At 31.8% G+C, this 26,228-nt stretch overlaps 1 protein-coding gene across 1 annotated transcript; it reads right to left on the bottom strand.

The window, feature by feature from the left end:
* Window positions 1-171: 171 nt before the first annotated feature.
* On the bottom strand, window positions 172-23,994 carry LOC121124624 (uncharacterized). The gene is made up of 40 exons (XM_071891254.1): window positions 23,154-23,994; window positions 21,603-21,794; window positions 20,597-21,530; window positions 20,203-20,511; window positions 19,443-19,682; window positions 13,141-13,155; window positions 12,629-12,937; window positions 12,216-12,455; window positions 11,809-12,117; window positions 11,211-11,318; window positions 10,348-10,416; window positions 10,190-10,264; window positions 10,028-10,084; window positions 9,901-9,957; window positions 9,740-9,775; window positions 9,622-9,681; window positions 9,463-9,567; window positions 9,338-9,403; window positions 9,227-9,292; window positions 9,098-9,169; window positions 8,992-9,045; window positions 8,831-8,938; window positions 8,711-8,773; window positions 8,531-8,650; window positions 8,413-8,478; window positions 8,275-8,346; window positions 8,162-8,218; window positions 7,940-8,023; window positions 7,811-7,876; window positions 7,485-7,745; window positions 7,247-7,432; window positions 6,903-7,184; window positions 6,594-6,839; window positions 6,362-6,535; window positions 4,004-4,066; window positions 3,384-3,479; window positions 3,182-3,322; window positions 2,932-3,105; window positions 2,800-2,856; window positions 172-1,106 (listed from the first exon to the last, which is right to left on the bottom strand). Exons 1-40 carry the CDS (start codon window positions 23,778-23,780, stop codon window positions 814-816), a joined length of 6,609 nt encoding a protein of 2,202 aa, XP_071747355.1. The 5' UTR covers window positions 23,781-23,994; the 3' UTR covers window positions 172-813.
* Between the last annotated feature and the right edge of the window lie 2,234 nt (window positions 23,995-26,228).

The following is a 26,228-nucleotide window of genomic DNA, read 5'->3' as shown; positions in this document are numbered from 1 at the left end:
ATTTGCCCTGATATAGCCGTTTTAAATTATTTATTTCAATTTCCCATTTGTCAATTATGATGATCAATTTTGGCTACTTGGAATGATGCAATTTGCAACACACCCAAAGGGTTAATATTATAATTTGTTATAGAAATTGACGATAATTGTAAGAAAATTTTTATATCTTACTTAAGTGTTTTTTTGTTTGTTTATTTGATGACATAATTTAATTTTATACGACAAAAAGTTTAGAATTAAAAAAATGAATTTGATATAGTGAACTAAATTTAATTTATAGAATATATATTATTTTCTTGGCTCTACTCATTGGTAAAAAATCCTTATATTAGTATATGTGTATAAATGTTAACAATGTCCACCTTTTTTTTTCCTGAAAAATATAGTGACAAATGACATATTATCATACAAACATAAATGACCCGTTGACTATGCAAGTACAAAAAGTGTTAAGTTATAACTTTAAAAGAAAACACCAATAAACGTCTGTTTTTTTTGGCTAACTAAGTTTTTGACACAGAGAATGAAAAAATATATTTGCTTCGTTGTATCTACTTAAGTAACATAGTTGTATGAGTAATCAAACTTGTGAGCAAATTTTGAAATAGACACAAATTTTGTAGAGTGTTTATTTTCACACACACAAAAAAAGAGTAGAAAATTTTTTCTTTTTTAAATGACGATTGCAGTATAAGAGAACATTACTATAATATGTAGAGACAATATTTGATCACAATGCACAGTATAAAAAAATAATGTTAGGTGCTGTTATTCTCGTTGGGACAATGGCAATGATTCTGTGACTTCCCCTTCTCAAAGGCCACTTGTTGGATTCTCACGATATTTTAGCCCTATAGGTGGTCCATCTACTGTATGAAAACGAGCGATTCTGTAGCATCGAGTAAAGCCACCACAGGAATAAACCATTAAAGGAACTTTAGCCCGTCTTAATCCTGTGATGCGTCGATCTTCATCTATAGATGATTCACGAGATTCCTCAAGGGCTCTGTAGCGAGAAACGCGGCGTTGAACGTTGCGACGAACTAAATGTTGATTTCCTGTTCCAATGACTCCAATTCCCAAGGAAGCAGGGTGTCGATATGTTTCTAAGGTTAAAATAATACTCATATGTGGTACTTTATATTTTATATAATATATGTCACAACTAAAGAGACTCCAAGGAAAGATAAAACGGGTCGTTGAACCGGATCCCAGCTACTTGGATACAGTATCAGTAAAATTGTATTAGCTTAAAAGATCCAAGGCCCTGAACTTTTTACGGATCTTAAAAAGTTTATTTATTACTTAAGCCTAGTTTAAAAAAGATGCTATCCATATTGAACATAGTATCTTTATTTATCTTGGATAGTGCTTGGAACAACATCTACATGAACAATTGCATTGCTCACATCGTTACCTTAGCTGTATCACACATCCCTTCCTCTGAAAAGAAGCAGAAATAAGGCCCATAATCTGAAGGTAGTTACCCAATTATTTGCAGTATAGAAATATTATTGATAATTAATTGTTCACAGCTTAAAAGAAACTAATTTTAATTCAACCAATCAACGTTCAGTACATTGATTCGAAGACAAGAAGAAGAATGATCAACAGCTGAAAACAAAATATACTGTATATTTCTATCTTAGAGGGCTAATGCAGTGTCTGAGGTAATTCCATATGGCGTTATCTCACCAATACAGCAACCTACACAGTAGTTGGCTGTTAGCAATCGATATTTCTTCTTCATTTCCTCTAATCAGTATTCTTAATATTGATTGCTTGAATTCAAATTAAGATGTGAACAATTATTGAATAATAATATCATAGTTGGAAGAATTGACTTACACCTAACTGATTTAAGGTGTTTTTTTTATGTTTCTTTATTGAGGAGATGTTGTGAGATACGGTTAAGATAAAGACAGGTCCAATAATATTATCACAGTAGTTTTAATCAAAATGATATTCTAATAGTAATACTATTGTTTCAACATCAGCTATCTGAAGAAATATTGATCCAACCTATATTTAACTCTAAGGAAAGAGTTGAAAGACATATTAATGGAATGACCTATTGTCACCTTAAAATCTGATTAGTCTAAAACTATTTACTGCGCTAAGTTCATCTTTTGTCGCGCCTCATGTTATAAATGCATTTTTAAAGAGACAAATTAGAGCTTTATTCTCCCTGGTCTCAACAAAAGTCCCCTCTCTATTTGAAGTTATTCTATTTTTCTGTTTGAGAGTATGGATTTTATAACTTTTTTTTTAACGTTGTGGATTTTTGATTTTTTTTTTAAATTAATTTTTTATGAAAATATGTGAATTTTTTTAAATTTAATATTAAAAATTTCAAAGTTTTGAATTTTTTTTCGACGACTGTCATTTTTTTTTTTTTTTTTGCAAAAAATTTTATTTTTTGAGAATAGCTTTGAATTTTTGTAATTTTTTTTTTTTTAAATTTAATTTTTCAAATTATTTTCATAAAAATGTAATTTCTAAAATTTTATGAAAATAAATTTAATTTTTTGATGTAAGAAAAAAAAAATCAAAAATTCACAGTCGTCGAAAAAAAATTCAAAACTTTGAAATTTTTAATATTAAATTTAAAAAATTCATAACTATTCTTAAAAAAAAAAAAAAAAAAAAAAAAAAAAAAAATTCTATATATATATATATTCTTGCAGATCCCTTGGTGTATGGGTGAACTTAATTTAGGGGCATTTTTTTGTGTTTCATTGTTATTTTAACTATCATGCCACCTCCTTCCTTTGAGTCTGATTAGCTCTAACAACATACCTTCTGTTTCTATATCTGGTACATCGAATCGTCGAGTGCTACGTCGAACATTGATATCTAGTATTCAAAGAATTGAAAATGAAATGAAAAGATTCCAGGAGGAAGGCTATATTAATCTAAGTCCTAGTATACCTTTAATAGGAGTGTATTCCACCCGTTCAATCTCATCTCGTTTTTTATAATTTGTTCCCTTTGTTGAGCAAAGTTCTGAGCTGGCCAAAAGAGTTGCAACCCTGTTTGTAACTTCTGCAGTAGCATTTTGTTTGTCCATAATTTTCTTCATCAACTTCCGAGTTTCAGAGGAAACTTTGCATATTCAATGTTTTAAGGCAATCATTTGGGATTAGCCAAACATTATAAAATACTTTAACAAAAACCTTACCTCCGACCTTCTTCAGGGCTGCCTTTTGTGCCTCAACACTATCCAATGCTTTGTCAAACATATCCTCCGTGTCCAAAATTGTATTTTTTATATTTTCTGAAGTTCTGAATTTGGAAACTCCACCAATGTGATGAATTTTACCTATGTTTTTAGTTGATATATAAAAAAGGTTAATTCACTGTCATTTCAATTGTATCTCTACCGTCTATTTTAAAAACGCCGATAAGCTTCTTAATTTCAGCTTCAGAGAGTCCTGACTGCTCAAAGGCAGAGACCACTTCATCTACAGTTTCGGGATCTACATATAATATATGGAACATTAAAAAAGTTAATGAAATGTTGTTCACAAAAATGAATATTTTGAACTTCTAAATACACGCTTTGCTCTATTTCTGAATACACAACAATTTGAACTTTGTTAAATCAATTTTAAAGTTGTGAAACAAAAGACCCTTGTTCTGTAAAGTATCTTATTTATAAATACATAAGAAAATGTCATAAGACAGAAAAAAAATTGTTTTGTAATGAGAATTTAAAGGTCTAATAAACAAAGTACTTAGTCGTAGTTTTGAAAATGATTAATGATTACACGAAAAATTGTATTATTATTATTTCTAGACTATAAACGACCTGTTTTGTTATTGTTATTTTGCATTTTCGAGACAAATTTATCTACTTATTGTTATTTATGCGAATATATATATATTTAAATTTGTTTTAGGATGAGTTTGTTGATTTATGTGTTAGCTATGTTTTCGATGATTGATTCTATATTTGTATATTTTTTTGAAAATATAGAATAAATATGTACTACAAACGAACCAATATCAAGGTAGTCGCAATCCTCTTCGAGTCCATCCCCATGTGATTCGTCATCCGCTGCACCTACCATTTATGAGTAGATCAAAGAACCGTTATTCAATATAGTATCATTTATAGAAAAAGAAGTAAGGAGAAACAGGGAGAACTTGATATAAATACGGAGTTCGTTAACATATAACACTAATGAATAGAACAAAATAAAGAAAGAAGAAAAGCCCAATATGTTTGGCATTAATTTGGAAAAATTAAAAATAGCAGGCATGCTTTGTAAGTTTATACAGAGTGAGGACTCAAAAATTAGAAAAATTTAATACCCGTTTTCACTTCTCCATATTTTTATTGTGTGGCCTTTTTATGGCAAACTTTTTAAGTAATAGTTGATAATTCAACAATTTTCTACACTTTTTATTTAATATGTCTCCCTCCATTCTGAATGATGACTTCAATACGGGCACGCACATCAGCGCAGAGCCTTGATGAAGTCCGAGAATAAGTTTTTCCACTCTTCCGTGATCACGGGCTTCAGGAGATTGACATTCAGGTGAGAAGTCTTGTTCATCTTACCTCCAGGACGTTCTAAACAGCGAAGTCCAGGGACTTCACGTTATGTGAGGATGAAGGCCAGAAGTCTGTCGTCCAGAATGCAGCCATTTTCTCCCTACATAAATGCTACACAAACATTAAATTGTAGTTTTTTGTAAGTTCTTTCGAATAGCGCCAAGTACGAAATTGTCAGACAATTAAAACTGAGGCTAGACAATCTCGAAGATAATTCTAATTTTTGAATCCTCTCCCTGTAAATGCGAGGAATCCTTTACCACGTGATAGCTTAGATTTTTTTATATAAGATTTATATTATGTGGTAAATATAAAACCCGTAATGAGTTATCAAAAGATAACTATGTTTTTATTTAGGGGTGTACGTAGGGAGTTGGCCAGAAGGTTGTAGCATCCTCCCCACATGAGGGAATTTGTGATTTTTACTAAAAAAATTAAATATTTGAAATTTAAATTAATTTTTTCCAAAAAATTTAATTTTCAGTGAATAGCTAAAGGTATTCGAAATTATTCTGTGAACAGCTGTGGTTTTTTTGGAAAGGAAATTCAAAAAAATTTAATCTAATTTTTGAAATTATTTGCACAAAATTTAATTTTTCTAAAACAAATCCAAAAACCAAGACCCCCCTCCCCCCCAAAAAAGAAGAAGATAATCCTGCGTACGCTGCGGATATTAATACATATACTGGGTACAAGTTGCGATTTTGTAAAAGTGGTTATTTTTCCATGGAAATTGTACAAGTTACAACCAAAAAATGAGATGAAAAATTTTAAAAGAAGGATTTACAATACTTGGGATAAGGATTATGCAATAATTGAATTTTTTATTGATGATCCACATATTAATGTTCTAATTTTTGACTATTTTTATCAAAACTACTAACATATATTAATATTCTGTGGCACATTATATAGTTCCAAATCCCAAAGTTATATTCCGAATAAATACTTATAATAGCCATATAATTTTAATAGATCAAAATGAAATGATAGTATCAATCTATAGTTGAAAACTAATGAGAATGATCAAGTTTGTAATTGAATAATACATTTTAAAAAGAAAAAATTGAGACTTGTACCATTTACTTATACAAGTTGTAACTTGTACCCAAGATATGTATATATGGAATATTCCTTTTATGTTGACGCACAATTCTGTTGAATGTTTTATTTTTTTTTAGAAAATTAATTTTGTTTTTCGTTTTAGCAGTTAATTTACAATATATAATTGATGAAAATGAAATGGTTCTATGCTCTCCATTCCCTAGCTTATGTATGGGCAACTATATACATGGAATTTTGCATACGTAAGTACCTAGATCAACATCAAAAAAATAAATTAAATACATGAATTAATATTAGGGTTATCTACAATGGAGTAACTTACTAGTGAAGGGCTTAAAATAAATGCGAACCTTTCAAAAATACGAATTGATTTATGAATAATTTTGATAGCGTATGGAAGTATATACATTTATATATAGTATTTATATTTTCATGCAATAAAAAGGTTATGAAGCAATGATTAGGGATGATTTGGAAGCTTTAACAAAAAAGTAAGCTAAATACGAATGAGGGAAGAAAATATTTAATTAAGAAAAAACATCATGGAAGCGTGCAGGAAAGAAAGAACGATCATTTCATAAACTATCTATTTACATTCTAGGTTATTGTCAATTAAGACACCATCAATTACAACTAGCAAGGAGGAAGAAAGATAAATCTGTATATACATTGAATTTATATGCATGCTATGTCTTGGTGGTCCTATCACCCATATCAAACCCATGCAAACAATACCTCTTCTCTTTGCTCTTCGAAACATGGAGTTAAACAAAATGGAGTTCGTATCCATAAGGGGCTTTGGTCGTGTCAATGTTTTTTGGGTCAATTTGTCCATTTCTAAATAAGGGCTACGGGTTCTTTTCTTTTTAATTTCTAAGATCCTCCGTGTGAGGGACTCCCTATCTTGGGCTTATTTTGGTTTAAGGAATACAGTTACATATAATGTCTTTTGTCATAATTATCATACCTTTAGCATTTGAGTCCTCTAATATATCCCTAAGGCTGCTACTGCTTCCTCTCATATTATAACCACTTCTATCCTCCAAGGGCTCGTAGTCATAACTTGCCACTTCTCGAGGATGTGGCGTATCTAAATCAGCTATGTAAGTTCTTAAATTACTTCTTTGATTAGAAGAGGATCCATAGTCTAGAACGGGTGAGTCGTTCAGGTCAACCCCCCTTCTGGTGGAACTGCTTGTACTCTTAATTTCATCTAATACATTAATTTGAATTAAGTTTGGTGTCTATTTGTTGCATATTTCAATAATAGATTTACCCAAATGAGTATTTCTTTCTGTATGACTCCTATGGTATTCACTTTCCTTTTCACTTTGCAGGGTATTTGAGTATTTACTCTTTGAGTGAGTATCATTTCTGGTATCACTATGCTTTAAAGGCTCATAGTCATAGCATGTCACATCTCGAGTTTTTGACGTGTTTGAATCAGATATGTAAGCTCTGAGATTACTTCTCTCAGACGCAGAGGCTCCATAGTCTAGAGTGGCTGATTCCTCCAAATCAACCCCTTTTCTGTAGCTGCCTCTATTTTTAATTTCATCTAATATATTAATTCATATGAAGTTTGGTATAGTTTGTATATATTGCTTTTTATAAATTTACCCTTAAACAAATGAGAACTACTGTCTCTCTGACTCCTAAGATTATCACTTTCATCCAGCATGATATTTGAGTATTGACTCCTTGAGTAAGAGGCTGGACTACTATTCAATTCAAAAAGATGTCCGGATTCGTTATCCATGCTTGGTGAGTAGGGCTCAAATACTCGTGATGAAGTCAATTTTGGGTCTAAGATCCTCAGAAATGAATGAAATTACTACAAACTCAAAATGAGGCATACCTATTATTCTTTTTTGATAATACAAGTTCATTTCAGACTCTAAATCAGATACCTCTATTCTTCTAGAGGTACTGGAGTCTGCTCCATCTACTTGATACAAACTCCTTTGCTCAGCCAGTTGTCGATCACTTTGAATATTATCTTTAGCATCATGAATATACTGTCTCATATTTTCTCTTTTTGAGGCATCACTAAAGTCAGTATATTCAAGATCCAAAGACTGATTCTGATGATCTGGAAGTGTATTCCTGGATGGAGTATCTATTTAATGTACCGAAGATTATTATTATGAATAGTTTTTATGATGATCGGTTTTATGACTTTACCCTGAAAAAGCAAGGTTCTTCTTGCACGTGCATTATCCTGATATGCTGTCACTGGTAAAGGCTCATCTTTCAAAAATCAAAATATATGTAGATACATGTGTGTCTTATTGACTTAACTTTTATGTATACCTCTTTTTCCTCCCTGGAGATAGGATTGAGTCCCTAGAGAAGACGCAGTCTTCGTGGGCTCGTTAAAGAATGAATTAGCTACATCTTCATTAAAAATTGAAAATTAATAATGTAAAAGTACATTAATTCTAAGTTTATTGTATTTACATTTTCATAGCCAAGAAAAACTAGGATAACTTTTAAAAAGTTATCCTAGTGTTTATTTAAAAAATGGAGCTTTACCTTGATTTACATCATTAGAATCAAGTCCTAACTTTAAAGAATCCATTACAGATTTTTCTTAAGAAAAAAAAAATTGAATGTAGACTTTATAACTGAAATCATGTTAAATTTACCATTGCGATAAGGAACAGAAGATGTGTCATGAAGTTGACGAATCTCCTTTAAACTTTGATCCGTTTCGCCTCCTTCAAATTGACATTAATTTAGGGTCATATAAACAATAATTATTAATATATATATTTGACGGATACCTGCCAAAACCATTAAATTTAAGGCTTCTTTTACATTTAAATGTTGAGACCGGGGATCATTTTGAACTATTATTAGATAAATCAAACAGTATAAACTACAAATGAATCAACCCTATACCTATGGAGCTAATAAGCCCTAAAGTCAAATCTAATTGATTCGTCTCTCCTTTTTCAGTTCCACTAGTTTCCTTCCTTCTACTCTCCAAAACATTTCCTATTTCAGCTAAAGAACTATCACCTATATATTTTAATGGGAAATTTTTGGATAAACACTTTTTTTCATCATTAGGACTTTTACCTTTAAGTGATAGGACATTAGCCAACTTTTGACTTTTATCGGATGTCAAGGAGTCATTATTTCCTAGAGGATTCAAAGTGCTCAAGATTAAACATTTGTTATAATTTGTTGTAATTATACCTGTAAAAGACATAGAAGCTTCTACTTTATCTAACTGATTCGGAGTGACACCCTTTTGTACTAAGAAATTATGGATCATTCTACTTTTCTCGTTTAAGTTAGAGTCACCTAAGAGAAAGTATAAACAATATTGAATACAAATGAATGGTACTGCGGTTTACCCGACTGGGCCAAAGCCTCAACTATATCCTGACTCAAAATTGTATCATCTGGAACTAAATTATTGATTTTTCGGGCAAAAAATCTATATTTTTGTATTAGAAATACCTATTTGGGAGAACATGCTTGTATCTTTTTCCTTCTGGGCTAAGAGACTACCAGTCCTATCTGTTTGGGCTGCTAAATGATTAAATAAGTAGTCACTATTAACACTAGTCATTTCCTAGATTAACATACCTTCGTTAGAAAGTATTTTAGCCATTTGTAAGACTTCGTCTGGTTTACTGCCAAGAGCTGAAACCCCTATAAAATTCATTCTAAATGTGTATATATATATATAAATCTAACCTCTTTGAGAGAGTATGCCTTTAACTATTTCTTGAGCTTGCTCGGGGTCCTTTAGTGATGAGAGTCCTAAGAAAATAGTTGGCAAAATAGCTTTTAGTTGCAGCAAATTTAAGTAGTCTATCTACCTTTGCTATAAATAATATTGGCAACTTCTTCGGAAGGTTCTTTTAAAATAGTACCTAAACTAGTTAATTGCTGAATAAGTTCCAACTGAGATGAAAGATTATTTCCTATATGTAGTTTGGGTGTTTTTTTAAATAAATATATTTAAGTACGAATAGTACCTGATTGTTGTAAATTTAAAATATCCTGTATTGTTTCTTGTTTATTATTTGTCGTTTGTCCTTTAGAAAGAAATGGGGAGTAGTAATGCAAGGATTGAGTTGGTAAGGAGTTTGTTACCTTTTCCGATAAGTAAGGCGGATCCGTCAGTGACTGCTATATAAATTATGTAATAGATAATAGAAGTAAGTGATAGATAAGTAAGAAAGTACAGATAAAGAAAGTATTGAAGATTAAAAAAAGAGAGAAAAAAAGAGAAAGAAAAAAGAAAGAGTCGGTACCTTGGTTGGATTGTTGATGTTGTTGTCTGGAGGTGAATGTGCTTTTAATATCTGGACCTTACATAAATACATGCAAAGCAAAAGATATAATTTTGGCATTTGTAAAAAATATTCATTGTATGCATACCAGAAACTGCGTTCAAAACCTTTGATAACTGCCCCTGATTAACTTTAGAGCTCAAACCTAATAAAAGCAAATAGGATGCAAATTTAGAGACTGATAAATAAGCGCGGGAAAAGCTTTGTTTCTTCATAAGGGAAGCAGCATGCATAGCTATAAAAATTTTACCTGTAACATTCTGACTTCCTAATATTTTTTCAATCTCCATGAGATTCTGCTCAGGCTTTGAAGATGTCGAAGCATCTGATCCGAGCCAACAAAGTAATGGAAATAAATAAACATCATTATATAAAGAAATGATTAAAATATGGGGTTGTGTGCGGTACCTGATGTAACTGCTTGATTAAGGAGATTCAAAATTTGAGTGGCTTGTATAGAGTCTATACCTGAGTCACCTTGAAATAGGAGAGTAAATTTGTTACTAATTTTTTTTTTCTTGGTAAAAAAGTAGTATTGTGGGGGGGTGATTTTTTTTGGTTTTTTATGTTTTATACCTGAGGCTGTTTTTGCAATTTTCTGTACAATACATTGTAATTGATCAGATTCTGAGATAAGGGAACCTTGACCTGAATTTTGAACAAGTTCATTAATCTCAGATTGTATCCTTTCGTTTTGTTTCTCTGATAATAATTTATTCGAGATCAAAGAAGATTCAATCATTTCTGTTTGTTTGCTTGATATTTTAGACGTGCTCAGAGATTCTTTTATTGCGACTGCTATGTTTTAAAAAAATGATAGATTTAGGCTGAAATATGCTACTTAACGAATATGTTAAATGATTACTTTTAAAAAAAATAATTATAATCAAAGTCAAGGGCGTCTGCAGGATTATATTGTTGGGGGAGGAGGGGGCTTTGTTTTTTGAAATAAAAGTTTACAAAATTAAATTTAAAATTTTTGGAAAAAAAAATTCAAAAATCCATTGCTATTCTACAAAAAATCAAAATCCACAAATTTTCACAAAAAATTTAATTTTTTGGAAAAATTTTCAAATTCCAGAGGTGTTCACAGGAAATTAAATTTTTAGGAAAAAAATGTGAAAAATTTAATGAAATTATAAATATTATTTGTTTGGAAAAAAAAAAAAAAATATGACATTTTCTAGTAAAAAGATAAAATTAAAGTTCTTTAATTGGGGGGGGCTACTGCCCCTCCAGTTCACCCCTGCGGACGTCCCTGATTAAAGTACCTTTTGATGAATCTTTATTAGCTACTTGATCTAAGAGTTTATTTAACTCTACACTTTTTGAATCCGTTTTTCCGGTTTGCTCCAGTACCTTCTTAAGTAAAGGAATATCTAAAAATTAAAAATAATATTTTATTCAAACACATGCAAACATGTGATGTGGATGTAAATTCTATCTATTTTAACATCGACGTACTGTGTACGTTGACTCGGTTTTTTTAAGGATTAATAGTGATAACTACATACAAATCAATCAAAAACAAGCTTTTTATATATTAGCTAACAATACTACATTTTTAGAGAGATTTATTTTATATGTGTTAAACATGGATTTAGATTATATGTTTTTAAGTATTGTATTTAGAGTGAGGTTTCCCTCACTTTGTCTTCTTCTTCTCAGAATGGTTTAAATGCTCTTATTTTATATACTTCTAAGAACTTAAATGAATTCTTGTTAGAAAAAAAAAACTCAATCAATCATTTAAGATTGACTCAGAGTCCCTTTTCTGTCCTTGGATTCATTTAAATCCCAGAATGTAATTTGTCGTTTTATAGATGAAAAAAAAAACATAAACTTTGGACAATTTTCATTTTAGAATACCTTGACAATCAATACTTAAAAGTGACTTCATGTAACCTGCATTGAACTCAAAGCTCTCAGTGCAATATAGTAAAAGATCTGTTTTTATACTTTGTACCGTATTACTAATCACATTAATTTCTTTTTCAGAATGATAAGGCCGTTTGACTGTAGCATTTAAAAGCTCCAATATTTCATTTGGAGTGATGCTTTCAATATTAAATCTACAAAGAGTTTCATTGCGTATCATGAGAGCTTGTAGTCGTAGTTTACATACGGGAGGAATATTGACTACGACTATGAGAGTCGGATCTCCTTTGTAGCAACCCCCTAAATATTTATAGTGAGAGAGGTTGTTGAATGAAGTGATTTGGAAACGAAAATTCTATTTATGTACATTGAATCAAACTTAAATATGCTGTATTTACCCTGTTTGTTATCCAAGAGTCTTAATATTTTGTCTTTACTCTGGTCGGGGTCCTTTATTATGTCAGTTAGTAATCCTCTTTTTAATAGTTGTAATTCATTCATGGCTATAGCCTTTTTGGACTCGGGAAGATGTGCAATTTTTTCTAGCTCTTTATCAACAAGTTTTAGCGAATTTTCAATGGATAACTCGGATGGATCAACGGATGCAAGTGAGGCAAGTCTATCTTTCCACGATGGACCTGTAAATTTTGAATTAAGATGAATGCCTATTACATGATCATACTATGTTGAATTCTTCCCTCGAGGCTGTCTCAAATTTGAAGGAGGATTCACCATAATATCATGTTTATAAAAAGCAATAGAAGCAGCAACTACGTAAACAAGCTCAAACTCTAAGCTACGATTACAATACCCTCATTAATACTATGTGTTTGTTCAGGACTGGACGAGGAGAGGGACTGCTTAAGGGATTCAACTTTTGCCATCTGATCCTCCCTTTCTTTCCCACTCAGCTCGGAAATCTTTTCCATCTCGGATTTTAAAAGAGATTCTTGAATATCACTTATTTGATTACCCACAACGCCAGGTCCACCCTCAGGACCTTCCTTTGAAACGAATGAGCTCTCAAGGGCTTCAATTATGGCCAATTGGGCCTCACGTTCTTTACCTTTTAGAGTATTAAGTTTGGTTCTTTCTTCTAATAAAACGTCCCTTAGATAACCTTAAAAACGTTCAATTACACATTAAGTTTTAATCATAATGTACGTACATATATTATCAGTAAAGAAACCATTTTAAATATTCCCCCTCCCCCTCATGTACAAAAGTGTTAATTTGTTGAGTACGTTTTATAAGTGTATAAGGATGTCATTATGGTAAATAAATAAATAATTATTTTAAGAGTAAATGTTTGAAAGCACTTACCTTCGTCTTTGGATTCTGAAAATATTCAAAAATAATAAGATATTAGGTTTATAAATTGATCAAAGGTAGTGTCGGTTTTAGAATGGTATGTGGTCTCATATAAAGAGACCATAAGGGAAAGAGATATATGTATCAAGAGTGTTTTATCTTATCTCTAAATTTGATTCGTCTAAAATTATGTATATCTAATTTTTCATATCTTTCGGAGTTCATTGTTATATCACGTCTAAGATTCATCTAATTTAATTTAATAGAACTCAACGTTCTGGACAGGCTTTTGTATTTTTCTTTAGAATGAATCAGAAACATAAACTATTAACTAAAACCCTAGTTCATAGTATCTGAATCACAATGATACTCTAAAAAATATGGTTTAAATAGTTTTTGCTAACTTTTTATTTCAACTGTCTTGTCTCCTCTTTCCTTTTTAGCATCTCATATAGCTTTAAAACAAAATATCTAAACAAAGACTAATAGATCAATATTTGTAGAATGTAGTGGTCTGTTATTAGATTTTTATCCGCTTGGAGCGTTGACTGTTATTTCATAACTATCTACGCAGCCTCCATGAATTCACACTTTTATATGAATTAACAGGACAAACTCTGCAAAGTGAAGAAAAAGTTGGATACGGGATGGCGGAAAAATAAATAAAAGCGACATCCTGGGATGGAAAAGATATATATTCGACCATGTACCTCATCAATCTAACTAGTGCGTATCACTATTTTATTTTAAAGCTTCAGTCTCACATAAACCATAAATTACTTAACATCTTTAAAAATTATTCACTTTTAAAATCACAAAACCTCTCTATTATAACCCTAACTGTTTTGATTCAATGAATTATAGACGACTTTTTAATCAGGTTTTGAATATAATTGAATCTATTTAGGAACGGATGTTCAATATTTAGGAATTAAATAATAATGGCAACTGCTAAGAAAAAGAAAATCCATTCTTACATTACCAATTCCAAAAAAATGGACAAGTTAAAAAACTCACAGGATTTACATCACTGATGATACATATACATGTTTTTAAATTTACTCTTACCGGGATTATTACTCTTTTCCCATCTCTAAGCATGATGTATGTACTTATCAATAAAAAGATAAAGAAACTCATAAATAAATAATGGAAACTGTTGAACGTGACTAAAACATTTGCTATGATCATGTTTTTACAGGTATACAATATGTATCAATGTTAGAACATACACAAGGAAGGGTTGAGGTAAATTGTAGTAAATCAAAATGGCAATTTTACTTTGCTTTTGTACGGTTAATAGAGGAAATAATCAATTTTGAAATAAAGTGTTTGAAATTCAACCCTACTTTAAGTTACTCAATAGAGCAGCCCTTAAAAATCCATTTTGACTATTACTTGACTCACACTTTCATTTTGTTTCTTTTACTATAAAAAATTGAACACAATATATTTTTGAGTATAAAATATATTTAATGGTATCCTTTCACTCATAACGTTGCCCAGGAGCCATACTTCAGAAAATAGTATCTATTATTAAAAAAGTATGACATGCAAGAATTATCGTGTTAATATGTGTTTAGGGATAAATGTTTATACATTTTAGCATCGGAAGTACAGGAGTTTACCTGTTTCACAATTGTTTCAATCCTTTCAGTTTCAATAACCTTTATATATTTCTGTCTAGTAAATTATAAGTAAAATATTTATTACAAGAAAAAGAATATAATTGTTTTTTGAAATTTCATATTCAATATATAAAATAATGATCATAGAATGTTGATATAAAATTATTTCATTTTTGTAGGATAGTGGAAATTATAAATCTTAATTACTTGAGGGAATCATTTTGTATTTTTTTTTTTTTTAAGATAGAAAAGTAATTTTTTTTCTTGGGGTATATTTCTTATACTCAAAAAAGTTCTAAAAAGAAAGAGAAAGAAAGATTAACTCTTTATTGAAAAATTTGATATCTTCAATTTTTTGCAATTACATTAAGTAACAATATCAACTTTGCCTGTAAGTGCAAATACATTTTATGCCATACCTAAACTGTTTTAGTAGTTTTTGTAGTTTCAATATAAAAACCCTATTATAGGATCAATTATATTATTAAATATTTTTTGTATTATTGAGAGGTTGAGAAAATGAAAATACAAACATTGATTTTTAAGTACATAATAAGAGTTACCCTATTATTAGTGAGAGATCTGTCCTAACACTGATTGCCAAATCTGTCTTTCCCCCCCCCCCTTTCTGTCTTTTATTTTTTTATTAATCATATGTTTTTTACCATTCAATGGTTATAAGGACCGGTGCCTTGGTTTAGCTAGAACTAGTGCTGTGTAAGACCTTATTTAGGACTGAAAAATGATATCCCTTCCAGTTCAGCACTACATATTAGTCCTAAAGCTTATAAAGTTAGGTCCTTGATTCCTTCACTCAACTTTTATTTTTATTTTTTTCAATTCTTGTGCTGAATGTCCAAAGGACCAGTCTCAAGTAAAGGACTCTAGGCAAAGAGTGGACATTCAAGCCATGGAAGGTATGATTTAGTAGTCCTCAATTCTGATTGCCTTAAAATTAGAAGCTGCTACATGTTCCTTCAGGCACGCAGCCAGTTTGAACAGGCCGTCTCCACCCTTGTGAAAAGAGAAGATTAAGGGCCAGTACGTCAAAACTATAGCACGATATTATAGGTCGGTGTTAGGAACATAGTCTTCCTTGTTTTTAGATTGAATTGTTTATTTCTCTCTTAACATCTCTTTCCCTAGAGTCCTTTAGTCTCAAGGAACGGTTCCAAGGACTGATAAGGACGGTCCTAGGAATGGACTGGACCAAATAAATTAAGACTAACACAACACTAGACGTGAGGAAATAACTAAACTTTTTTTCTTCTCAAACAAATTTAGGTCTTAGTATTATTAAGTTCTACCCACACTCCTATAACATTGAACTTCAGCTGTCTGGTCTCTTGAAAGAGTAAGCATTTAATAACTACGGCATCTCAGCTCTTTTAGTTACCTAAAAGGCCAATAAAGGCCGGTCCTAGGATTGCCAAATTTTATTAGGGCCGGACAAATTATACTGCGGTCTTTTTAGTTTTTTTAGACCGATCCAACACTCTATATTATAAATGTTATAAGATTAGTTAGTAGCAATAGTGCATGATCAAACTAAAAAAATAATAATATCAGCAGGGTGGTGTTACGGTCTGTAGTTTGGGGACGTAAAATAATTTTTTTTAAATGTTTCCTATAAGGGTAACATACGTATATTTTATATTAAATAACATTATCATTTAGGGGATAGTAGTATTTTGCACCAAGACTGTTTGTCCTTTGTATAGCATCGAATATAAGCCAACAACGTTCATGCCCCATTCAATACTCTTCGTCAAATTTAATCCTATTTTAACGAATTTCCCATATCTACTCATCTCAGGAGCAGTTGCAAGTAATGTTGTGTCTTTTCTTTATTATTCTGCCCAGTCCAGTCTTAAGACCGGTCCTTAGGAACGGTCTTTAAGACCCTCAGTTCTTTGGATTGTCAGTAGTAGAATTGTTTTAAAAAAATAAGAAATACAGTTGAGTGAAGTCATTAAATACTGAACTTTATCAGTTTTAGGACTGATATGTAGGGCTGAAGTGGAAAGGACCGAGACTGAACTGTACTGCAGTCTTAATTCTGAAATAAGGACCGACACAACACTAATTACAAGAATTATGCATGTGTATATATTTAGGTATATAACGTATGTTACTTATAAGCAATAAAAATAATGACTTATCACTTAAATATAAAATAAGAGAAAGTTGATGCCGTCAAGGTTAATCATGTACTTCTATAGATAGGTCATAGATAGAAGAACTATGCACATAATTTTTTTAACTCCCCAAGAATGTGTACATTAGGGTTAAGATTCGGTCTGGAAATTTTAGCTCGGTCCAAGACTCTAATAGTATATTTAAAGATGAACAAAAAGGCAGATTTAAAGAACAAGATCAATCTGAATCAATTGAAATATTTAAAAAAATATCGTGTTAGATTTATGAGCCGTAGATGATGTCAAATTACGCTTATATATGATTTTATTGGGTCATTACAAATTAAATTCTCCAAAGGATTTCAACCCCCCACCTCCAATTTGATGAAATTTGGTGGTTGTCTAGATTTTTAGCTACTGTATAGACTCCATTTTAAATTTAATACAAATCAAAATATCTCTAAATCTTTAAATTATGATTACTGTTATTTACTAATTTTTATACTTTGTAGACTCGGGTCCCCATAAGACTGAAGAAGTTTTATAAGATTATAAAACAAAAATGTTTTTGCTGCATCGTTTTAGAAAAAACACACATAGCACAACAACTCACTAACTTAGGAACAGATTTTCGTGAAATTTTTGACAGCTGTCCATTGAAAGTTGGCACTAACTAAAAGTGGGGTGAATTTAAGAAATAGTGCCATCTATGTGTAAGCCCGAGAACTTTTCAGCACATGTGCTATGTATCAAAACAATTTGATTAAAATAAACATTCATGTACAATATATAATATAAGTAAGGTCAAAAAGCATTCAACCAAGGTAAAAATCAAACTTTTTTTCAAAAATATATTTTCTAATTTTCATAGAAATACTTTGTTTATGCACACTTAGTTTTTTGTTGAATGGAGTAATAAAGGATTTTATATCTTGGAAATAAGTATTTCTACTGCGAAAAACATTTATATTAGGAGTTCATAGGTACAGTATGTCCAAAAATTGATAGTAAAAATCATGAAATAACCATAACAAATGATTTTCTTTGGCGAAAAACTTTATTTACTTCCCAATATGACGACCTTTAAGCTTAATACATGCATTATGCGTTTTGGTATCCCTTCATACAGATTATTTCAAAGTATCTGGAGAAATTTTTTCCCAAGCTTTTGTCAGTTTTTTTTTTTTTTTTAGTTCATTTTCTGATGCTGCTGGCACATTTTCATTGAGGTCCCTCTGGACAAAGGCTCGCAAATTTTCAATGGGAGACAAATCAGGACTGTTGGCAGGCCAAGCACCTTTGCCCCAAAAAGAATCTATGTTATCTGAACACAAATTTTGTGCCTTTTTGGAGTGGTGAGAAGGGGCACCATCCTGCTGGAAAATGGCTCATGATGTGACAGACAACATTTTCATCTTCAAAGGAGGTCCAGTTTCTTTGGTACGAGACAAAACCGACATCAGAGACTTGCTGAGAATATTCTTTACATAGTACTTGGCTATCTCAGATTAGTTTCGTGGAATCATGTGTAGATCTGACACTACCTGGTGGCTGATAATGGCCCAAACCTGAAGTTTCAGAGGAAATTGGAGTGGGTTCCACATATCCCTTATCTCTTGCCCAAACACGATCTGTTTGTGGATTTGAGACATGAAATAGTCCAAATGGAATTTCATCCCTGAAGAGGAGGCATTTCCAGTCGTCTGCAGTTCAGTGTTTCCACTCACGACAGAATTGAATCCGGGCCTTCCTTTGGTTTTCTGAAAGGTTGGGGTGCAGACGAGGTTTGTATGCCAAAGGATGACAGATGACTTGGATATTGGATAGCCCATTGAAGTCAATCTTGCTGCAAGTTTCCTTCTGGATTGCCTCTTTTTGGTCAGAGATTTTGAAATCACAAGTTTGGGAACTTTGCTAATTTTTTTCTTCCTTCCTCTCCCCTTCTGATTTGCAGGGGTTTGTCCATCCTTCCTTTTCTTACACCAATTCGCAATGGTCCTGAGAGGAATCTGTACCCATTGAGCAACGTCTTTCTGGTTGATCCACCTTCTATCATGCCAACAGCCTTGACCTTGGTCCCCAAAGAGTGCTCTCTCACCCTTTGGGATATTGAATTTCAACTAACATCCTGTGGTGTTTTTGAGCTCTTTTATACAGATGTATGATGCAATCATCGAAAATAATTGCATCAGAAAAGTTCAATATTGCCTAATGATTGCATCAGCCAAATTTCATTGTCTTCTGACCAAAAAAATTTTTTTTAACTTTAAAACAGATATTTTTAATACCACAATCAATTTTTGGACATACTGTATACCAAACTTCAAAAATTTCCTGAAGGGGTAGAGCAAAAAATTGCTCTTTGTTGGGCGATTTGATTTGGACAGTTTGAGGCTAATAAAATATAATGGTCAACGTCTTGAGAAGCATGTAATTGTGAAAAATTAAAAAAGGAATCACTTGATACGGAATTGGGATAAAAATCAGACTTGGACCGATACTTGTATTCATATAAATAACTTTTAAGTATAATATCTTTTAGCCTTACCGTTGTTAAAAACTTCGTTAAGAGCTTTTTCCATATTAATTTTGTTGTCCGGATCATCGACGACAATGGCAACAGAGTTTCTCTTTGACACATCATCTGAATAAAACGATCCTCTCCGCTCTGTTCCACCAATAGATATGGAGCCCCGTGGGGTTGTACCAATACTGGATCCTCTTCGAGAGGACACTCTACTTCCAGTTCGATCTTTCATAGCTTTTGCCATATTTTTGGGCTCTATAACTTAAATAATAAATATCTGGTTGGAAACACTTTTGATTGACTGCAAATTTGTTCTTGATTTCGAGCAAAAAAAAAAGAAAAGAAAAATAGGGAATTGTTTTAAGTAAAAGTAAAACAAAACAAATTCAAATTTGTCTATTTAGAGGGAAAACGAACAAAATGCAAAAATAAATATAGGTATTAGAAAAGTGTAGAAAAGTAGGATGATAATAAAAACTATTTTAGATAAACAGCTTACTGAGGACTAAGGGAGTTCCATTAACTATTTAGTTATTAAAGAAAGAAGTATTTGTTTATTTTTTAAGCAAACTCTTTTTATCTTTTAAAAAAAACCTCAAGCAAATGTCAATTGCCTATTTAAGGAAGATATATTTGTGATTGTGTCACTTATTTTGGATTTTACTTGACATAATTTATTTTTAGAAGGAACTTAATTTGACTACTTTTTTTTTTTTAAACAACCATACTTTTAGTACAATTTTTTGAAGGGGAAACGAAAAAAAATTGTACCAACTCTTACTTTTTGGAATGGGCCTATTTGACTCATCATATTCAATCTCACTACCGCTATCATCATGGCCGCCTTCTCCTCGGGCTTCTCTTGCTTCCTCCGCTGCTCTAAGTCTCTCCAACTCCTCTGCTAATCGAGGATCCATTTTCTTCTCTTCAGGTGGCAAAACGGCATCCAAGTGCTTTCTGATTTGATCAGGGAATTGACCACTGTCTTTCATCACAACTTCGCATGCTCGAACTGCATCTTCTCTCATCTCTGGTTTTTCATCCAAAACATTTAACAAAATCTCAGTCATTGTAGAATTTACATCTTCAGCTAAAAATGGTAGAAGAAAAAAAGAATGAATGGGTTTGTCGATAAATTTGGAAAAAGGGGTTTTAAGTGGTGGTCATGTAATTACTGCAGTATCCGACTTCGGTCAAAGAGCGACCGGTGTCCTTCATAAGTTCTGGCTCTGTCTTGGGTAGTGCTTTTCCAAGGGATCCCATCATGGTAGTTCCTACAATTTGTACGGAAGCGCCTGTATCTTTTAGAGTTTCACACAAGTTTCGAATAATTACATGCTCCTTTTCACCTCGAGCGTTCATTGAACAGATAAGATTATCAGCAACATCTTCAAGAGAACAGCGAACTTGGATCAATGTTTTATCAATGTGTTCAATTGTTTCGTCAGGAATATTTGACTTTAGTTTAAAGTTGTCATATAGATTGACGAAGGAGTCAACATCAGCAGCGCAAAAATCTTTTTCTAAGCCAGCAGCTGTAATTTCAGCAAGCTTTTTATGTGCATCCACAGGCACACCTCCATCGCTGAGAACTCTTGCAATTTCAACTGCTGGGACACCATTATCTGCTATAACTTTTTCAATGTTCATGACTTGAGCCAGATGTTTAGCGTCAATGCCAAGTACAGACATTGCTTTTTGAGCAACTAGGATTTTAGTGAATTCACCACGATTAATTCCAGCTGCTTTGGTTGCTCTTGCCAAATTCAATTCAATGGCTTCAGGTGAATTGGGAGAGGCACCTTGAAGAATATCTTTCATGCTTTTAACTTCTTTCCATGTTGGTTCATTTTCCATTTCGAGGGCTTGCATAACGCGAACTGAGGCCTGCACATCCTCTTTTTTCATTTTGACATCCGTGATCGCTTTTGATAATTTTTCAATAGTATCTTTTCTCCCTTTGTTCGGATCTATCAATTTTTTTAACGCATCTGCAATGTGCCTGTGTTGAGCACCCCTCTTAGAAAGTTGATTTTCAATCATTATAACTTTTGCAATATTTTCTGGAGTTGCACCACTAGCTGCAATGGTTCTTTGAAGGAGAACAATCTTGAGAAGAAAAAAGATAATAAGTGTAAAATACCCATGTAGCTAATAAGGCATTCAAATATGCATATCTACCTGTGCAAAATCTTTTGGTGATAATTCAATCTTTTTGAGAGCAGAGTTCTTCTGTTTTCCTACCAAAGAATATTCAGCAAGACTTCCTGATTCGTCTCGGCCAAATGCCTGCATCAAAAGTTGTGTCTTTCTGAAAATATCTTCCTCTGACATCCCAGAATCCAAAAGCTCAGCCTTCATGGCTTTTAAAACCTAATGGCATAGAAACATTATACTTCAAGGTCCTTTAGATCTTTGAAAGAAACTGTGTTTTATTATTCTTAAGGTATTTCGTAGACATTCAAAAATAAATATGAAGTGCAAGTGCATAGAAATAAATTAAAAACTTATTTTTCTTTGTTTCCAACTACAATTTTGAGTTATTCATTCAGGGAGTCGTATTACTTTGACACCACTCGATTGTTTTGTAAACAAAGCTGATGCCTCATTAAATATTAAACTATAGGTATATAAAGAATTTTTGAGTGATGTTCAACTGACCAAAATAATTTAAAAGTGGAATAACTTTTGAGAATCACCCGCCATTCATCTAATTGAGTATACTATAAAAGACGATAAAAACAAATCTGTTTTCAGTTCTAAAGAATGAAAAGTATGTTTAAACAAGTGGTCAAAAAAACAAAAACATTAATAGCAAAAGTCCAATCTCAACAAAATTATCACATTAAATTAATTGTTTGGCTTTTTAAATGATATATACATGTTTGATTACAAAGAAGAAGAAAAATTAAATTAATTAATGTATAAATGAGGCGCGTCAACATAAAAACAATCTTGAAGAAAAGTAGAAAATCCCATTCATTTTTTCCCCTTCATATAGCACAGACAGGCCAAAGTTTCATCTAAATATTTGAGTTAACTATAGGATTTGTGCTCACATTTGTGGGATGATTTAAGCTATTCTTTAAAACCTTTATTTGACTTAATAGATTTATTTTGGACCTAATATGGCCTCTTTTCAAATAAAATCTATCAATTCCCCGTTCTTTCATTCTGACGATTCTTTTTGACTACTCTGTGCGCAATTTGTAGGAGCTCCAATGGATTTATAGGAATAATTTGCTTATTTAAATTGACAATAATTTGTGAAAGAATATAATTGTAATCCACACTTAATTTTCAAAAAAAAAATCATTCAAACTTGCTTTTGTGTTGAGGGGCAGTATATATTTAATAATTGAAATCATGAATTTTATACTATATGTATGTTTCTATATTTACTTCATTTTGACCACAAAATTTTGTCATATGGGTGTTTTAATATTAAAAAGGAGTTAAGTAGTTAAGTATAAGCTGTAAGCAGCTGTTTTTTTTTTTTTTTTGTTCTTCGTCCAAGGTTAAAGAAATTATGTCAAAACATTAAATTGATTAATTTTGTATGAGATATTTAAAAATATTTCCATTTTTTTATGAAAAAAAAAATATATAACATCAAATAAATAAAGGCCATTATTATTATCATTTTTTATTTTTTTTGTCAGTCCAACGGACGTTTTAAACTTTTCTGCAATAATGTGGGAAATGAAGGATAAAAAAAAGTGTCTTTCTTACCTCTTCCATTCCAGCACCGGCACTAATCATGGAGCAAGCAACCATCAAGGCTGCCATCATTGCAGGATCTATTTTATCCCCGAGCTCTGGCACTAGAAGTTGAGCAATTTTATCACCAACTTCCGGATCTCCTCCGGAGCAAGTAGCAGCGATAAGGGCTGCAGCTGTGCCAGTTTCAATGGCTGTTCCATCTTCTCCAAAAATAGCTTTCATAAACTTTTTTTTTGAGCCTTCATTCATTTTGTGGAAGCCTTTAGCACTTCCTTTTTTGCCCTTTCCAGCAGGAGCAAACATTTTTTCAATTCCAGGAATGCCGGACTTTAAAAGACTTTTTAAGGCCTTTTTAGCCTCGCCTCCTCCAGCTCCTCCACCTGATTTCTTAGGTTTTTTTCTATCAGACGCGTCATCCTCAAGCATTTTCATCATCATTTCATCCAGAGCATTAAAGACTGGACCGTTTTCAGATAGATCTAATGTGATCTTAACAGTATCATCCGCTGGTATAAACGTTGTACTTGGACCATCATTTCGCATATTACTAAGTCCGGCCTTATTCATGCCTTTTTTAAGCTTACGTCCACGTCGTGTCACACGACAAAAGACGATCTCTACCATGAAGGGACCCATCTTGACTTCAATTTATGTATAAATGAACTCTTTTTTTTGTTTTTTGCACCACTAACTAAGGAGGAGTAAGATAGCCTCTCTTCTTCAGGTTAATCCAATTATGATATTTTAAAATGATGAATAATGATGTCTTAGTCAAAAACTTCCTCACATTTACAAATCACGGATTAAAACCCTACTAAATCAACTTGAATCTTATCAGTTAGGATAATTTCTAGTAAAAAAAAATCATTAATATTATAATTAAGTAGGCGGGGAAAATCTTTTTCCTTCTTGTTTTCATTTTTTGCGTGCAGCCTTGTCCTCTGGGTCCGAGCCAGATTGACCCCTCGGAGGAAAAAATAAATAAATATCAAACTGGACGTTATTGCTTTCAAAAAAAAAAAAAAAAAAAAAAAAAAAAGTTTATATATATGTCAAATGATTTTTGAGCTGCAAACAACAATAAACTAAATGAAACATTCATCCTAATACTACGACAGCTTTTCCTACTATACATGAGAGCAATTATAGGTAAGTAGATACATATATCACCCAAAAGCCCTCATTACTCATCATTCTTCCTCTTCTCCAACCCACCATGACTCAACTATCAGGAAATTGTTTGGATTCTATGCACAAACATTGGCAAAAATAATCATGTATGAAAAACAAGTCAATTGATATAAATTGAGCATTGATTTGTCACTTCAAATGCATTTTTTTATCTAAGGAAAAAAACAATTTTATTTGTTTTTTGTTGATATGGATTTTATTTGGCCTTTCCTTAAAAATATGGTGTATACTTATGTATATGTGTACATAAATAGGTCAAATTGAACCAAATTGTTTGTGTGTCAACTAGGGGCGTTGTCAGCTTTTATCATTTGGGAGGGCTTATACCCAAAAATTATATGCACAATAAATAATTAGGTTTATTATATATAATAGTTGGGGGAAAGTAGTTTCGTATTTCAATGCTTCATAGGAAGAGTTACAATCATTTAATTTAAGCCAAATATGTCCCCTTCTGTTTAATAAATAGTTGCCAACAAGAATCTAATTTCATAATGCCCTTTTCGTAGAAGCCTTTGTTCTTATTGGCAATAAATTCGGACAACCAATTTTCACAGCCCTCTATTGAGTCCAAATTTGTTAAACAGGATCTAATCAAACACTCGTTCCAAAAAAATTTATTTACATAATTATCTAAAAATTGGGATTTTACAAAATAATTAGTGTATAAGAAAATTCTGAAAAATTCTATTTTTCAAATGCAAAAAAAGGTTTCTTCTATCAGAATTTGGCTGTATACTTATAGCATATGAAGTTTGAAAAATATCATCTTAGATTGTTTTTGTATTAAATATACTTTTTCTACCAAATGACCCTCAAATTGACCTTCGACAAATACTCCGCTCATTTATTTAATCAATAGTTGTTCATTTAATAGGCAATACTCATTTTCTTATAACGCTTAAGTCAATAATATATTTATGGGAAAAATCAAATAATATTTTTATGAATTGTACAAGAATACAAAATGTATATTTGTCCATAAGTGAAAATACATTTTGACAAATTGACAAACTTTTGGAAAAGCAGGAGGTTTTTTTATGATTAAATTATAATTTCTAAGCTATCAAGGAACACAAATGTTCCAAAATAATATCAACACTACATATATTAAAAGAAACTTGGTCAATTTCAAAATTATCCTTTTCACTGTTAAAAAGACCTTAATAAATAAATAAAATTTAACATATATATAAAATATTTAGATAAGGTAATTAGGTTGGCGAAAAAGTATTTTCGTATTTCTCCGCTCTTTTTAAAACTAAGTATATCTTGTTCATTATTGGTCATATCGGATTATACGATAGAGTGTATATACCACAAACGTTTTTGTGATAATATTGTAATTTGCCGGTTCAGTCGTGAATTATTGTACGTTGAGCTTATGTAAAGGTTGCAAAGGAAGAAATTCGCCATATTTTACATTTTTACAAACTGAAAGGGAATAACGCTTCGAAAGCAGGCAAGAAATTTTTCATGTACAACACGGGGCCGATACTTTTTCAGTTCGTGTTGCACAGTAGTGTTTCTAGGTATTTTGTTCTTGTGCAATGGAGGTAAATGATGTGTAACGCACTGACAAGCCTTATATCAAAAATTATGATAAAATCATTCTAAATATCGAGATAGATCGTCATGTTAGTAGTCAGAGCATTGCTCAGGGGCTGAACATTGATCATAAAACCATTTTGAACCATTTGAGTAAATGCTCAGGTAGGATGTTGTATTGGTGGCTAACCATGAGTTTTTGGCGTCAGTTTAAAAAAAAGCATTGATCAACAGAATATCTACTACACTATCGAGGGGAAAGTTAGAGTAACCTTGTTGCGATCCGTGCCAGAACAGACAATATCTAGGATCCAGGAGGAATTCTAGAATCTACCAAAGGATAAT

This window comes from Lepeophtheirus salmonis, chromosome 9 (genome assembly GCF_016086655.4).
Source record: "Lepeophtheirus salmonis chromosome 9, UVic_Lsal_1.4, whole genome shotgun sequence".
Taxonomy (NCBI): domain Eukaryota; kingdom Metazoa; phylum Arthropoda; class Copepoda; order Siphonostomatoida; family Caligidae; genus Lepeophtheirus; species Lepeophtheirus salmonis.
The sequence above is the reverse complement of the archived record's forward strand: the minus strand, read 5'-3'. Positions and strand labels throughout refer to the sequence as shown.

Coding starts and splice junctions, on each gene's coding strand:
- LOC121124624 (XM_071891254.1), bottom strand. CDS start 23,780: ATGGGTCCCTTCATGGTAGAGATCGTCTTTTGTCGTGTGACACGACGT. Junction 19,683..20,202: donor AAATAGGCCCATTCCAAAAA/GTAAGAGTTGGT, acceptor TTATTATTTAAG/TTATAGAGCCCAAAAATATG. Junction 7,185..7,246: donor TAGTTCTCATTTGTTTAAGG/GTAAATTTATAA, acceptor TTAATATATTAG/ATGAAATTAAAAATAGAGGC.